Source organism: Neomonachus schauinslandi, chromosome 6 (assembly GCF_002201575.2).
Source record: "Neomonachus schauinslandi chromosome 6, ASM220157v2, whole genome shotgun sequence".
Taxonomy (NCBI): domain Eukaryota; kingdom Metazoa; phylum Chordata; class Mammalia; order Carnivora; family Phocidae; genus Neomonachus; species Neomonachus schauinslandi.
Window position 1 is genome coordinate 82,479,549 of NC_058408.1, and position 15,994 is coordinate 82,495,542.

Genomic DNA, 15,994 nt, shown 5'->3' on the forward strand with positions numbered 1-15,994 from the left:
GCAAACAGGGAGTCTATTTGTACAAACGCTCCTCTAAGTAAGAGACGTTTCAGAAAACATTGACCTGTTTGACTTTCCCTAACTTACACTTCCTCTTCCCCATTCACCTCTCTTCTTTGCCCTTCCAAAGAGGAAGCAGTATTCATTGTAAATTGGATATGTGAGAAGAGTCAGGATTAAAATTCAGAGGCACTGCCAAACCATCACATTTATAAGTGATTCAGCTTAGAAGGGAATCCAGGATATCCATCTTTAGAGATCTCATGGGAAGATTTAAAATATATGGCGTAGGCAACTAACGCCCATAAATTTGAATTATTTGTATGTTGCAAGCTGTGTCATGAGAGCCTAAGCAAGGGGGTGGTTCAGCTGTGAGAGCCAGAGGTGGAACAGGGAGCGCATCCCGGGGGCCATTGCCAGACAAAGCACAGGCAGACAGACACGTTCCTGGCTAGAGGAAATAGCCTGTGACAGGCTTTGGGTGTAAAGGATGCAAGAGAGAATGCTCAATACATGAATCCTTGAGCCAAAGTAGCTAAGAAAGCAGGAGAGACTCTGACACCTGCTTTTGCTGTTAAAATAACCGCTAGTTGGGCGCCTGGGTGGCTCAGTCGGTTAAGCGACTGCCTTCGGCTCAGGTCATGATCCTGGAGTCCCGGGATTGAGTCCTGCATCGGGCTCCCTGCTCAGCGGGGAGTCTGCTTCTCCCTCTGACCCTCCCCTCCCTCATGTACTCTGTCTCCCATTCTCTCTCTCAGCTAAATAAATAAAAAAATCTTAATAAAAATAATAATAATAATAAAAATAACCGCTAGTCATAAGCTCTATTCATTTATGGAGGAAGCAGGGAAATTGCAAGGATTAGGGACAGCAAACGATTCTAAACCCCATTCTACCACTTGCAACGAACCATTCACCTTTGCAAGGATGAGGAGGGGAAGCCGGAGACTCTGGGTCTCCTCTATCAAAGCGGCGTATTATTACATGTTGATCCAGACGACAAGGATGTCAGCTTTCGAGTGTTCTTGTTTCAGGAGTAATTGTGTCACTGAAAATTTTCTGACTGATGAATTTATCATACTGTCACCACAAAATACTGGATTCTTATTTATCCAGGTTCAAGAACTTACTGCATGGCCACCATGTTTCTGGTACTTTGGTGTGTAGGATACAAAATGAATTAAAGCAAAATCCTAATTCTTAAGGGACTCATAAGCTGTGGCAGAAACATACACATTCGTCCATTCATACAACAATAATTTAGCGAGTAGTTACTCTGTGCTAGACACAGGAAGTGCAGAGATTATGAGGCAGTAAACCTGACATGTTAATTGTGTACCTTTCTCTCTTGATGTTTTAGAGGTAACACATAGCAGGGTTCATGGCTTTGAGTCAGGTCTGCTGCTTTTTTGTCGTGTGACTTTGGGGCAAGTTACTTAACCTCCCCCATTCTTGGTTTCCTCTTCCGTAAAACGAGAAAAATAATAGCACTTCCTTTATGAGTTGTTTTGAGGGTTAAATGTATTAATACATATAGCAACATATTACCTCGTCTTCTTTACAGCAAGTATGATGGGTAACTGTTAGCCACTCATTACTACCACTGAAGGTTTGGAGAATGCAGAAGTAGAAGCTACTATGATTCGGGGCATTGGGAGTGGCTTCCTGGAAATGCCTTGTAATTTGGGTTTTCATGGAGGAATTAGAGATGGTTAGTCCGTCAGTAAGCATTTCTCTCTTTTCTGAAAGATTTATTTATTTCAGAGAGAGAGAGAGAGAGCAAGAGCACGTGTGTGCGGGGTGGGGGAGGGTAGAGGGAGAGAGAATCTTAAGCAGACTCCCTGCTCAGCATGGAGCCCAACTCCGGGTTCGCTCTCACAACCCATGATATCATGACCTGAGCTGAAATCAAGGGTTGGACACTTAACTGACTGAGTCACCCAGACACCTCTCATATGCATTTCTTGAGCGTGCAAGTGCTGGGATCAAAGTGATTAAAGACAATAACTGCATACCTCCTCCCCACCACCCCCAGCCCTCAAATTGCTCATGGTGGGGAGGCAGGCAGAAAGGTGAACCTGCAATTACATCATAGGATGACAAATGCAGTGTTGGTGATATGCTAGGATGTTTTGGGAATTTGGAAGAGGGTCACCCGCCTTAGGTGGGGGTGGGTGTTATTGGTGGGAGTGAGGTATTAAGAAATGACTTTCCAGAGAGGTGACATTTGAACTGCCTCAAAGGGAACTGTATCTAGTCAGGTGGAGTAGAGGTAAGGGCTTTCTGGATGATGGAAGGGCTTTTGATAGGACAAAGTGAGAACAGGTGGCATATCTTAGGGACTTCGAAATCCAGGTGTATATGGGGCAGGTGGGAGATGGGGCTGGAGAAGTCGGCAGGGGCCACCTCACAAGGTATTTGGATGTCACATTAAAAAATCAAAACATTATTCTGAGGGCTATGGGCGCCGGTGGTTTGATTTTAGGAAGATCATCCTGGTAGCAACATGGAGTGTGTCTTGGAGTGGAGAGTGATTCAGGCGGGAGGTTGTTCTGTTATCTTAGTAAGAAAAGAGAACAGTCGAAAACTAAGGTATTGGTTGGGAACAAAGGAGGGGGGGACACTAGAATTTTAGAAATACTTGGGAAGAAGTTAGGATGCTGGAGGAATGAGGACAATGGGCTTAAGTTTGTAAAAGTGTAAAGTGAGACTGAGGCCCTAAGTGGTATGCCAATGGAGACATCTGGTAGGCAGTTGGGTAGACATGTTGGGGGCTTGGGAGAGAGATCTGGGCGGGAGATACTGATTTTTTCCCCCATCATTAGCATGTAAATGGTAGCCCAATCTATAGTTCGTTTTTTTTTTAAGATTTTATTTATTTATTTGACAGAGAGACACAGCCAGAGAGGGAACACAAGCAGGGGGAGTGGGAGAGGGAGAAGCAGGCTTCCCACTGAGCAGGGAGCCCGAGGCAGGGCTCGATCCAGTGACCTGAGCCGAAGGCAGACGCTTAACAACCGAGCCACCCAGGTGCCCCTGCAATCTATAGTTTTAATGAAGTTACTCCGGTAAAATTTATACAGTGAGAAGAACAGGGGTCTGAAGATGTGACTCTGGAAACAAGTCAGGAAGAGGAAGAGGAGTCTTCCTCCAAAGAGGTGGAGAAGAAACAGCTGGAAAAAGAAAACAGGAAGAAGCTGCGTCATGAGAAAATGAGACCTGGAGGAAGACAGCGCTTCAGAAAAAGGAAATCCTCAACCATCAAGGACGGAAAAGGCAGCTTTGTGGTTAGGAGACCACGTGCCCACCTTGTTCCGCGTGGCTCGAACACAGGGTAGAGTAGGGGGAATTCATTAGGAGGCTGGTTGGCTTTCACCAGATGCTGAGAAGCCTTCAGCGCATGCTCCAGAGCTGGGCTTTATTCTGTAGGTAACGGGGAATGCAATGAGTATGTTTTTAATAAGTCACTTTTTAAAACTGAGGTAAAGCTTACATGCACTGAAATGCCTAGATTTCAAGGACTTTTGACAAGTGTGAAACCTGTGTGACTAACACCCTAATCAAGAAAGATATTTCCATTACCTCAGAAAGTTCCCTTGTGTCCTGTTCTGTTTTAATCTCCACTTCTATAGGCAAGTACCATTCTCATTTCTACCCAAAAGATTACTTGTGTCTATTCTTGAAATTCACATACATGGAATCATGCAATATGTAAACTTTGTTCTCTGGCTTCTTTTGTTCAACATAATGTTTTTGAGATTTATTTATATTGTTGCACGGATTAGTAATTCACTATTGCTGAATAGCAAGCATTATTATATGACGAGATCACAATTTATCTATTCCTCCATCGATGGACATTTAGGTTGTAATAAACTTTTGGTTTTAACGACTAATGTTGGCAAAAACATTCCTGTACAAGCATTTTTGTTGTAATATGTTTTCATTTGTTTTGGGCAAATATCTAGGAGTGGAACTGCCGAGTCATAAAGTAGGTGCACTTTAACTTCATTAGAAACAGCTTTCCAAAGTGAGTGTACCATTTACACACCCACCAGTAATGTATGAGAGTTCCAATGTTCCACATCCTTGGCTCTTTTCAATCCGTAAAATTTTAGCCTTTCTAACAAGTGTGAAGTGGTATCTCTTTGATGGTTTAATTTGCATTTCTCTAACAACGAATATTGAACACCTTTTCAGAGGTCTGCTTTTGCGTGTCTTCACTTGATAAGTGTCTGCTCCGAGAGTTTTGTCCATTTTTGTTTGATAGGTACATGAAAATGTATGCTGAGGGAAACTGATATTTACTGGCATATTATATGTTGAAGGCAATTGATATTTATTCTGAGTGGGTTTACAATAGAACCATTTATGCATTTGTCAATGAAAAACTGAATGAAAGATGGGGGAAAAAATCTTGGCATCTGTGATGTCCGGTAACTTTAAATTTAAATACCTTTATATAAAATCCAAAATATAAAAATGACTTTAAATTATATAAAAGTAACCTTAACTTTAAATAACTTTAAATTATACCTTATCAAATATGTTTATTACATGTCAGACTCTTTGAAGGTAGGATAGTGTCTTCTCCATTGACTACGGGAGACATCTTTATGGTTAGAAGGCAAAGAAAACCCATTTCACAGATTCAGTTTGCCTGGGATTAAGCCAGGAACCAAACCATGCTAGCGTGAGGCTTCGATTTTGTATGTAGCAGTAGATGATGTCACAAACAGAAAATACAGGGATGGACAATTTTTGAGATTGCACAGGGGAACACAAGCACTGTATAAAGAAACATCTGCATGTTACAGTCCGCTTTGGGCACTGACTGCAAAGGCTGAGGTGGGCCTCTTCTTTTCAGCCCTGCTCCTAACACATAGCTAAAGTATTTTTCAGCGCCTCTGAACCATTCTCACGTTTTCGGTTTTTTTTTTTTTTTTTTTTTTGCAAGTGTCCGGAATCCATTTCAGACCCACTGTGTCAAGCTCTTTGTTGGGGGTGCCGGCCTGTGCCTTTTTGAAAATAAGCTTCTAGGTGGCTGTGAAGTGCACCTAGGTGTACCTCGGTTCTCCCCCTCCCCCGCTCACAGGCACGCCTACTTGATTTAGGGCCTTGGGGCAGGCCAATCTCCAATTAGGAACTGATGGAGTTGATGCACTTGCTACAGTAACGTTTAACAAGGGGGCACCTTTCCTGTAAAAAATAGTAAGGGAGGGGCAAAGAGGGATCAGGTTGCAGGCCGTGAAATGGGCAGAAACCCAGGGCGCGCTGAGCCGTACCAGGGCGCGGCTGCAGGACCCCTCCCTGCAGGCGTGCGCCCGGGCCAGCCGCGCACGCGCACGCACTCGCGCACGCCGGCCCCTCATTTGGGCGCCGGGTGTCGGCGGCGCGCGCACGGCAAATGGAGTGGGTCCTCGCGGAAACGCTGCTATCGCAGAGCCGGGACCCCCGGGGCCTGCTTGGGGCGCTGTGCCGCGGGGAGGCGTCCGCGGAGCGCGTGGAGACGCTGCGCTTTCTACTGCAGCGACTCGAAGACGAGGAGGCGCGCGGTGGCGGCGGGGGCGCGGGCGCGCTCCCGGAGGCGGCGCGCGAGGTCGCAGTCGGGTACCTGGTGCCGCTGCTGCGGGGCCTGCGCGGGCGCCCGGCGGGCGGTTCGGACCCCGGCCCGCCGGCCCGTCACCACCGGCGCGTGCTGAGGGCGGCGAGTGCCGCTTTGCGCTCGTGCGCCCGCCTCGCCGGGGGCCCGCAGCTGGCGGCCGCCCTGGCGGAGGAGGCGCTGCGCGACCTCCTCGCCGGGGGGTCCGCGTCCGGAGCCGAGGCGGCCGTGGAGGTGCTGGCGGCCGTCGGGCCCTGCCTGCGGCCCCGCGAGGACGGGCCGCTGCTGGAGCGGGTGGCGAAGGCCGCCCTCGCCCTGGCGCTGGGCGCCGACAGGGACCGGGATGAGGCGGGGCCCGCGGAGGACGCGGCGGCGCTGGCGGCCGGGAGGCTGCTGCCGGCGCTGGGCCAGTGCGGTGGGGCGGTGCTGCGGGTCGTATGGAGCGGGCTGGTCGCGGCCGGGGCGCCCTCGGAACCGGACTGCGTCAGGCCGCAGCTGCTGGTGCTGAGCGCCCTGGCCGAGAGGCTGCTGCCCGAGCCCCGCGCCGACCGCGGTCCGGGAGCGGGCGAGGAGGACCCCGACGCGCGGCGCTGCTGGCGCTTCTGGAGGACGGTGCAGGCGGGGCTGGCGCAGGCCCAGGACGCCCTGACGCGCAAGCGAGCGCGCTACCTGCTGCAGAGGGCGGTGGAGGTGTCGGCGGAGCTGGGGGCCCATTGCACGTGCGGCCCCCAGGCAGGAAACGGTACTTGCCTCTTGGCTTCCGGCCCAGCCCCACTTGGCTTTGGGTGGTGGTGGTGGTGGTTACGGGGGACGGGGGGCGGGGGCTCCTGCTTCCAAAAACCAGCTCTCCGCCATCCATACCTATTGGGTATCCGTTAACCTTAAAGCCTGGAAACCCTGGGAACCTCGCCTCGAGGGTGTTCTCCAAGTGACCCAAATTACTGCAGCTGAGAACAGTCAGCGTTTCTTTCTGACCCAAAGCAAGGCGGAACCCTGCACCTGTGGAATAATTAGGAACGTGACTGAGCCCAAGCAGGATTTTACAGCCCAAATTTGAGCGATCTCGTGGTAGGTTCATCCTAATAGGAAGGAATGGTTAGCTTCCATCAAATGTCAATTATTTACTTGTATTGACCAGTGGATTGAGTTTTGAACGTTAGAATTCTGTCCTAGAAATCATCACATTCTTTGGAAATTTCCCTTGGCAATTCTCTCATTCGGGACTAAAATTTGTTAAATGTAGGGTCCTTAAGTCGACCTTTTGAGGGTATTTTTGCTATTGATTTAATAGGTTGAGTCCGATTTTAAGTAATTTTTTTTAAACCTTTTGAGACTATGCTTCCTCCTCCTCTATTAAAAACAAGAGTGGCCGAACTAGCAAGGACTCCCTTCAACTTGGTATTTACTGTTGATTGGTTTGTTCACTGCAATGTGTGAAAGGGCGCTTCAGTCATCTTTCTGAGCTGTCCCAGACCAAAATAGAATGATTCAAAATTGTCCCAATACATAGAAAATTTCTACCTTTTCAACTGTAGCCGCCTCTTACTGGTAAGGGAATTTTGTTTGTTTGAAGTTGTGAGTAGATTTTCATGTTTGTCTAAAACGTTATATAGTAAATATTTTGTCAGTCCTCAAATTGGTGATTATCCAGCGAGAGTTTTCACTGGACCTTGGGATCATGACTTGAGCCGAAGGCAGACGCTTAACGACTGAGCCACCCAGGCGCTCCTGGAGCACACATTTTAAATGACCGAAATTAAAGTCATTTATTTCAAAGAGTCATTCTGCAGAGTTTTAAAGATGAGCAATAGTCTTTGCTCCTTGCCCACCCCTGGTTTGCCCCCGCAGACTTGTACCTCTTTTAGCTGATTATTTTGGTGCTTGTCTTCCAATAATCTGGGTAAATCAACATCAATTGCCATAGTTATACTTCGGTTAAATGTGAGTTCAGCCTTTACAAAGTTATGACTGAAGATGTTCTTCACAGGTGACCTGTGTAGTACATTATGGTGATTTTTTTTCTTCTTGCAGGTTTTTCCTGGAATTATGTCATTTGCAGATTTGTTTGGTTCTCTCTATCAGTAATTCAGCCTTAAAGTGTTAGCTAGTAGTCTAAATCTTTTTTTTTTTAAGATTTTATTTATTTATTTGAGAGAGAAGGAGAGACAATGAGAGAGTACAAGTGGGGAGAAGGAGAAGTGGTCTCCCCACAGAGCAAGTAGCCCGATGCAGGACTCGATCCCAGGACCCTGGGATCATGACCTGAGCCAAAGGCAGATGCTTAACGACTGAGCCACCCAGGCGCCCCTAATATGTTTCTATTTCTTTTATTTCCATCTGACCCTTAATTTCCATTCCCTTCCATTCCCATCTGTTTATACAGGTTGTCTACCTTTTCCCGTAGATCCTTTAACATGTGAATCGTAGTCCTGTATTAGTCCTCTGCATGGGCCATCTTGGAGTTTGTTTTTTTTTATTTCTGGGCAAGGGGGTCACTCTTTAGTAGCATGAAGTAGATCTTTATGTCTAGAGATGAGCGCTCCTCTTCTGTGAGGCCGTTGGTATTGGGGCTTGGGTCACACTAGTTTATGGTGAAGCTGGATTTGGATCTTGTTGCTGCTGTGGTTGTGGGGTGTTGCTACCTCGTGTTCAGTGGGAACCCAGGAGTCCCTAAAGGTTTTTCCTCAGTGTTGTTGTTTTCTGAAGCCGTTGATGCTAACACCACAGAGTTCCCTCACCCTCTTCTGTGGTGGCTGCATTCTGCTCCTATTTGTGGTAGGTCTTGACTGCTGGTTTCCTACCCTCCCCCCACTGCTTTGTATCAGTGCAGGACTCTGGACATGAGGGGGTTTCCTCCTGTCGGTGCAGGGTTAGGCGAGCAGGTTTTCTCTCCCCTCGGGTGGCCAACGTTTGCATGGTGTCGGGGCCAGGACAGGTTTGGGGATGTGGCAGGGTTTTCTCCAGGGGCAGACAGCTTTTGTCTCCTGTTTGAGGAGGGTCCTGGGTGCAGACAGGCTTCAGCAGTTGACCACCACCTTGTACTCCTGTAGGGCTGGGCTGGGCTGCCCCAGTTAGTCCCGCTGACCTCTCAGACCTATGTGGGCCCTGCGTGCGTGTGCTCCAAAGTTTGCGTTTCCCACAGTCTTTCTCAGATCACCTGGGGGTGCCTAAGGAAACGAGCTGGTGAGTGGTTGCAGACTCCCTTGGGGTTCCCAGGGTTCTAGGCTGTCAAAACTAGCCCACAGCTCACCTTGAAAAACTCAACAAACGTTCATTGTTTTTTTCTTTTCTTTGAAAAAAATTATATTTTAGAGTAAGAGAGAGAGAGTGAGCAGGGGAAGGGGGAGAGAATCAGACTCCGCACTGAGCACGGAGCCCAACATGGGGCTAGATCCCAGGACGCTGAGATCATGACTTGAGCTGAAACCAAGAGACGGACACTTAACCAACTGCGCCACCCAGGTGCCGCTCCTTGATTTTTTTAAACTACTTTTTGGTGACCACGTCTTCTTCCTGCACTTGGCCAGAGGTAGATTCAGTTCGTGTGTCCTGTGTGTTCTCGGAGAGAGGCTTTCTGCCCTTTGGAGTTCCCATCCCCTGGAGGCATTGTAGTCTCAGCTGTCAGGGGGTTAGGACTGTGTGTATTGTCCAGGCTTTTCTCTTTGTCAGTTTGGCAGGAGTGTTCTTCTGTAGCTTTCTCTGTCCTAAGTGGAAACTGAGACCAAGCGTGTCTAAATGCCTTTGTTTTCCCATTCCATTTGATTTATGGTCTGGTGGGGGATAGAATTCTAGCGTGGAAAACGTTTTCGTTCAGAACTTTGAAGGCTCCGATCTATTGTCTTAGAAGCTTGAGCTTCCAGTCTTGCTGTTGAGCCGTGTGAGAAACCGTTGCGAATCGTGTTTGTTTATATGTGCTCTGTTTCTTCTGCATGGAAGTCAGTGGGGACTGTGCCCCATCATTCTCAAGTTTCACAGTTTTGGTACCGGTCAGTTTTCATCCTTGCGCTGGGCACTCGGTGGACCTGGTCCATCTGGAAATCATGTTCTTCGGTTCTGGGAACTTTTCCTGAGTTACTTTCTTTGCTCCCTTCCTCTCTGCTTTTCTGTTCTCTTGTTGGATAGCGAAGCTCCTGGACTGGTTTATCAAAGCGTCTTTTCTGTCCTGTTTCCTATGATTTTTGTCTCTTGGTTCTATTTCCTGGGTGACTCCCCCAACTTTATTTCCAGTCCTTTGAGTTTCTGGTTTTTGCTATCCAATTTTTATTCTCGTGAGATCTTTTTTGTTCTTGTAATGTCCCCTTATTAATCGTATCCTGTTCTTATGACAGCATGAGGTTTTCTACCTCTGGCTTAGTTTTGTTCTCCAAATTTCCTGTTTGTTTTGGTCTTGATCTTCAATGTGGATGTTTCCCCAGATGGCTGGTGATCCTTAGATAACTGTTTATATTTAAGAATAAGGAATCAATGGGGCACCTGGGTGGCTCAGTCGGTTGAGCTTTGACTCATTTTCTCCTCAGGTCATGATCTCAGGGTCGTGGGTTCGAGCCCTGCTTCAGGCTCTGCGCTTGGCAGGGAATTTGCTTGAGGATTTCTCTTCCTCTCCCTCTGCCCCTCCCCTTGCTCGCTCATGAGCTCTCTCTCTTTCTCTCAAATAAATAAATAAATCTTTAATTAAAAAAAAAATAATGAACCCAAAATCAAGTTTAAAGCTCTGAACACATAAGTGGTGCTTGCTGACTGAACTTTACTGCGAGGTGATCTGGCCAAACCCCACAGTATTGGGTAATCTCTGATGGCAGTATTTTCTTGGGCTGGCCAGATTCCACGGAGACCTTCCAGTCTGCTGCCGCATAGTGAAGAACTGGCCAGCATTCTGGGACCTGAGGGGCTCCTGTGGTGGAAGGGGTTCACTTACTCCCGACCCTTATAGGGTCCAGTGCATCTCAATCCAGAGACCCACAATTTTACCTTCTCCAGAGAATAAATTCCAGTATTTTTCCTGCTCAGAGCATAGGAAAGGGCACTGAAGATCTGTTTCTTAAACACACCAAACAAAATTCTTTTTAGTTTAGCCTTGCTGTTCACCTCCACTTACAGAGTAACTTTTGCTGCCAGTTCCTTAGGTCTGGTTCCAGTGTAAATCCGGTTTTTTCTTGGCTTTCCATGTGCCACTTTATATTCACTTTTCTTGAGTCTGCTTGGCTTTTCTCTGATTTTCAAACTAAGTTTCACTGCTGTTGTCAGCTCCCCTGTTTTTGCCATTCTTTTGGGTTTTTGCCTTTGAAACGTCCTCGACTGTTATAATGAGGTTCTTAGGGAGAGAAAGTGGGGTTTACGTGTTCAAATCCATGATTCTTACCAAGAACTCTAAAACAGTAATCTTAATTAAAAGGAAAAAAAAAACCTTTTGAGATTCTTGTTAGCCCAAGCCTCCTATCTAGGCTTTGATACAGGGACACTCTCCATTATTAGAGAATACAGTATTTGGTAATACTGGCATTATTATTTTTATTAAAAGATTTTATTTATTTATTTGACAGAGAGAGAGACACAGCGAGAGAGGGAACACAAGCAGGGGGAGTGGGAGAGGGAGAAACAGGCTTCCCGTGGAGCAGGGAGCCCGATGTGGGGCTCGATCCCAGGACCTGGAATCATGACCTGAGCCGAAGGCAGACGCTTAACGACTGAGCCACCCAGGCGCCCCACTGGCATTATTTTAAAAATGATTGTCATTAAGAAACTTATGAAATCTACAAAAGAGGAACTAATTTTCCTTTTTAAACCATATCAGGCCCAAGTCTGTTTTGGTGGTCTGAGAAGAAGAAAGATGAGCTTCTAAAGTTTTGGGAAAACTATATTTTAATTATGGAAACTCTAGAAGGAAATCAGGTAAGTGTTTTCATATTTTAACAAATCCTGTGTAGATGCAGTTTTAATTTTTTTTAATCCGTCTATAAAAGCAATGCAGAAAGACCAATTTGGATAAAGCATAATAGGATACAAATGTACTTTGTTTTCTGGCATAAATGCAATTTAAAACTGAATGTTAACTCAGGAAATTAAAGCATACTTCTAATTGACTGAAATTGTCACTCAAAAAGTTTTAGTCTTACTTGTTCTTCCCTTGACATTTACTTCTGAAGTGTTAGTTTTTAGTTTCTCAGCATTATGAATAATCTTCAAAGAAATATAGACTTAGGAAAATGTTACTTAAGGCAATTTGAGGTAAGTTGTTAAGTAAATAATTGCCCTGTCTGCCTCCCTCCCTCCCTCCCTTCCTATTTTCGTTCTTAGGGCTGTGGCTACTGGTCCTGCAAGTGGAAACGTGAAAAATCATTTTCATTTAACTTTGAATTTGTTTTTGTAGAATTTTTAAGTTGAGTGGAATCTCTTAAGATGACCTAATCTAGTACAGTGGTTCTCAAACTTTAACATTCCTTAGAATTACCTAGATGGCTTGTTAAAGTACAGATTGCTGGGTCTGGCCCCCAGAGTTCCTGATTCAGTAGGTCTGGGGGCGGGGCCTGAGAAGTCGGGTGTTTCTCAAGTTCCCGGATGATGCCTCTGCTGCTCTGGGATCACTCGTGGAGAACCCGTGGTGGTGCAGGGCCTCCCAGTCTGTCTGCTGCAGACCTCTGAGGGGCTGGCTGTCTGGGTACTCGTTGTTAGCTATCTCCCCAAGTGTGCACCAGGCATTGTTCGTGGACTGAAATAAAGAATTACGATGTGCTAAATGTGCATGAGGAACAAAGAAAGCATTTCCAAATTCAAATACACTTCTATGGTTTTTCTTAATCAGATACCTAAGACCCCTATAATTTATTTAGAAACTCTGATTTACCTATTTTACCTACAGTAGTCTGGCCCTACTCTACACATGTGGCCTTAAACATCACTTGAGTGCCTCAAGGGATTATTTTTTTTTTTTTGCCCTCTTTGTAATCTGTTGGTATTATCAGCCCTACCTATTTCCCAGGACAGTTGAGGATTACATGACATGATTTTTGATACTCACTGTACAAATGTGACATTCTTGTCACTGTGTCCTAGGTCGTATTCATTAGCTTTGTCACACTCAATCTCATAGACCGGAATTTATAGGCTATAAAAACTGGGAAAATTCAGGTACCTTCTGTGTAGTAGGGCTGCTATTGTACAATAGATGAAAATAAGTTTCATCTGAATTTTTAAAGTTTTAAAGTTCATCTTAATTTTTAAAGGTGAGTTTTTATTTCATGTGGTTTTCTGTTTTTGTTTTCAGATCCACGTTATAAAGCCAGTTTTACCAAAGCTAAACAGTCTGTTTGAATATGCAGTGTCAGAAGAAAACGGTAATGGTTACTTGTATTTTGATTTTTATACATTTAGAGCTTTTTTCCTCCCCCCTTGATTTTATAACTAACTTTTAGGCATTATAGAGAATTTGGAAAAACCATCAAAGTGTAACAGAAAATATGCATCTGCTGCCACCAAGAGAACAGCTGTTAACATTCCAGATACATGCCTTCTGGACTGATCGTTCGTAAGGTTCTGTCTTACTGAGCAGTGTGTCCAAATGCGCTTACCTGTATCCTTGATCTTTGAGAACATACCTTTAAATGGTTGCGGAGTGTTCTGTAATTTAGCGGTATGGTTAACGTTGTAAACTTCTGCTCACGGAACATTTCAAACATTTACAGAAGGAGAGGAATATGTAAAGTGAGCCTCACCACTCAGCGTCAGCAGTGACTGGCACGTGGCCAGTCTGTGCCCCTCAACCCTCTGTAGCTTCCCCCACTGCCTCCTCCCCGCCATTGACCGTGAAGCATCCCCCTCCCCTGCCGCCCCCACTGCCCACCACAGTAGATCCTGTTGTCTGAAATCATTTGAGTATATGAGTATACACTCTTTAAGAGATAAGGCCTCTTTAGGAATGTTTTAATGATGGTGTGCTCTACATTGTTAATAATGGCTCTTTGGTATTATATATTTTACTGCTTTCCATTCTTATTCTCTTTCTGTTTCATTGTTACTTTTTTGGGATTTCAGTTATTATTCTGTATCTTGGACTTTTTAGGAAGATTTCCAAGGTATAGTTTTAAGTATGGTTTTTAAGCCTTTAATCAGCGCTGTGTTTTGAGAGTTTTTTAGGAGAGATAGAAAGAAACTGGAGCTTCCTAAAATTATTTTGTGAGACTCTATTTCTATCAACAAAACAGCTAAATGCAGGCTGACAGTGTTTTGTATGCATATGAATGATAAACTGCTGTATTATCGTGTTTATCCGTGAGAATTAACCTGGGTAAATGGGTTTTAGTGCCTACTCCAGAAAATTACAACTTTAATAGTTAGACCCCTAGGAGTTGAGCTTTATCCAGTCGAGTGCTGTTGTTGTTTTCTGATACACTGGGATTTTTCACAGACTGTAAGAATCTATAGTTACCTGGGGCTAGAATTTAATTGAATCCTGTTGTGACTTCACTTACGCATTTACTATTAAGATGATTCTCTTATTACCACGTTTTGCCCACAGCTCTTGGCAAACCAAATCAAATAGCAGTGACAGCTTTGGAAAAACTACCATTGCCAAAGCATTGAACAAGCAAGCATCTTGGTGTAAATTACAAATAATGGACCAATTCATTTCTAGAATGCCATGAGTTAAAAATGCTGAATAATTTTTTTCTAGAAGAATTAAAAGATATTTCAAAAGCGTTAAAAAATATCTCTGAGGTACATATTTATTTTGTTTTGGGTTTTTTTTTCCCCACTCATTTATAAATTTAGTAGAAATTCATTTAGTGTCCAGTATATGCTAAGTGCTAGGGATAAAGTGGGGAGACATGTGTACTACTTTTCACTTAATTTTTGTCTCTTCCATGAAAAAAAAAGTTGTAATGATAAGTTCTATGAAGGTAACCAAACAAGGGACTGAAATAGAATATACTGTGAGTGAGGCCATCCCTTAGGGTGGTCAGGGAAGGCCCACCTCAGGAGTGACGTTGGAGCTCAGAGTTGAGACGGCAGCATGTAAGAAGCCTGAGGTGGGGCGGAGGACCCAAAGGACCAGCGTGGCACAGGGTGGTGGCTGTGGGAGGCTGGGGTGGCGTTGGCATTGTTCTCGGGGTCGCTTCATGCCTTGTTCAGATTTTCTTCCGAGAGTATGAGGAGCCATTCAAGGGTTTTAAGCAGAGGAGTGACAGTCTCAGATTTCTGTGGGAAAAACGGATGGAAGTAGGGTGACAGAAGGGTTGTTTGAAATCACCCCAAATCTGAAGGTCCAGCCCGTGTGCATGGGGCAACAGTTACCTTGTGTGTGCTGTGGTAGCGGTAAAGTGGCTTGCTGTCTTTCTAAATGAGACTGCCTGAGTCTCCTTGAGCTGTAACTTCACTGTATGTTAGAACGAAGTCAGCGTGTTCTTGTGTGACTGAAGTTGATGTGGAGCAACAGAGCGTGAGAACCAGTGTCAGCGTCACATGCTCTATCTCCACAGGGTGTTGGCTCTTTCACCCGTCCTGGCATATGTGTATTTATAAAAGAATGTTTGAAAGTGAAAATAAAATCCTGACCAAAGAAGGTGTCATCCATTTTTTGGAGCTGTATGAAACAAAGATTCTTCCGTTTTCACCAGAATTTTCTGAGGTAATGAGGCCTTTTGCTTCCCCCTTATTCTCTTTGTCAAGAGATGAGAGGTAGACATTTGTTGCATCATAATGTGATCTTCAAAAAATACATACTAGGGCTCTCAGAGCAAGTGACATTTTATAGATTTGCATAATGATGCTATTTTCACAGGTCTGAATCTCTGAATTACTGCTGTTTGTTGAGTGATGCTCCTCCCCCAGTTCTGAGCCAATGAATTATTGTTAGCTACTGTATTAAGCAGAGATTGCCTTTTGAGCTACATTTATTAGCATCTGTACTTCCATTTGTCAGAAATCACACAAAGCAGAGACTGAGAATTACAGCTGGGATTTTAAGTCTTATAGTGCCAGTGAGTCACATGATCCCTTAGGGTTATTTACCCGCATTTACAGGGACCCTACGAAACCTTCCTAACTGATGACATGCTGTCGTGTTTTGATATGCATCATTTTCCACATTCTCCTGTCCTTCCTGCACTTCCTAGACACATGCTTTTTTGACCCAGTGTCTTGTAATATTTTTGAAGATACAATTTTTTCCCGTTTTATTTTCCAGGCATAGGGGCTCACATTTTCTCTTGCGTATCTATCTCTTTTGGTTTGTCCTTGTAACCACGCTTATTTTCCACCATGTATTTCTTCTTTGGGCTCCTTTCCTTCCTTGCTGGCCCTATATGATCTCTCTTCCTCAGTTTTTATCAGGTGGGAAGATTCTGTACGCATTTTGTTGTAGCGGTGGAGTTAAGGTACCCTCCATTATTAGCCCTG

General features: G+C 45.1%; 1 protein-coding gene across 1 annotated transcript in view; it reads left to right on the forward strand.

The window, feature by feature from the left end:
* The first annotated feature begins 5,407 nt into the window (after positions 1-5,407).
* The window catches only part of TARBP1 (TAR (HIV-1) RNA binding protein 1), an 85,898-nt gene continuing 75,311 nt past the window's right edge, over positions 5,408-15,994 (forward strand). The window contains exons 1-4 of the mRNA XM_044916020.1: positions 5,408-6,344; positions 11,394-11,491; positions 12,864-12,933; positions 15,076-15,224. Coding sequence (XP_044771955.1) covers positions 5,408-6,344; positions 11,394-11,491; positions 12,864-12,933; positions 15,076-15,224 — 1,254 coding nt within the window. The remainder of the gene's footprint in view (positions 6,345-11,393; positions 11,492-12,863; positions 12,934-15,075; positions 15,225-15,994) is intronic.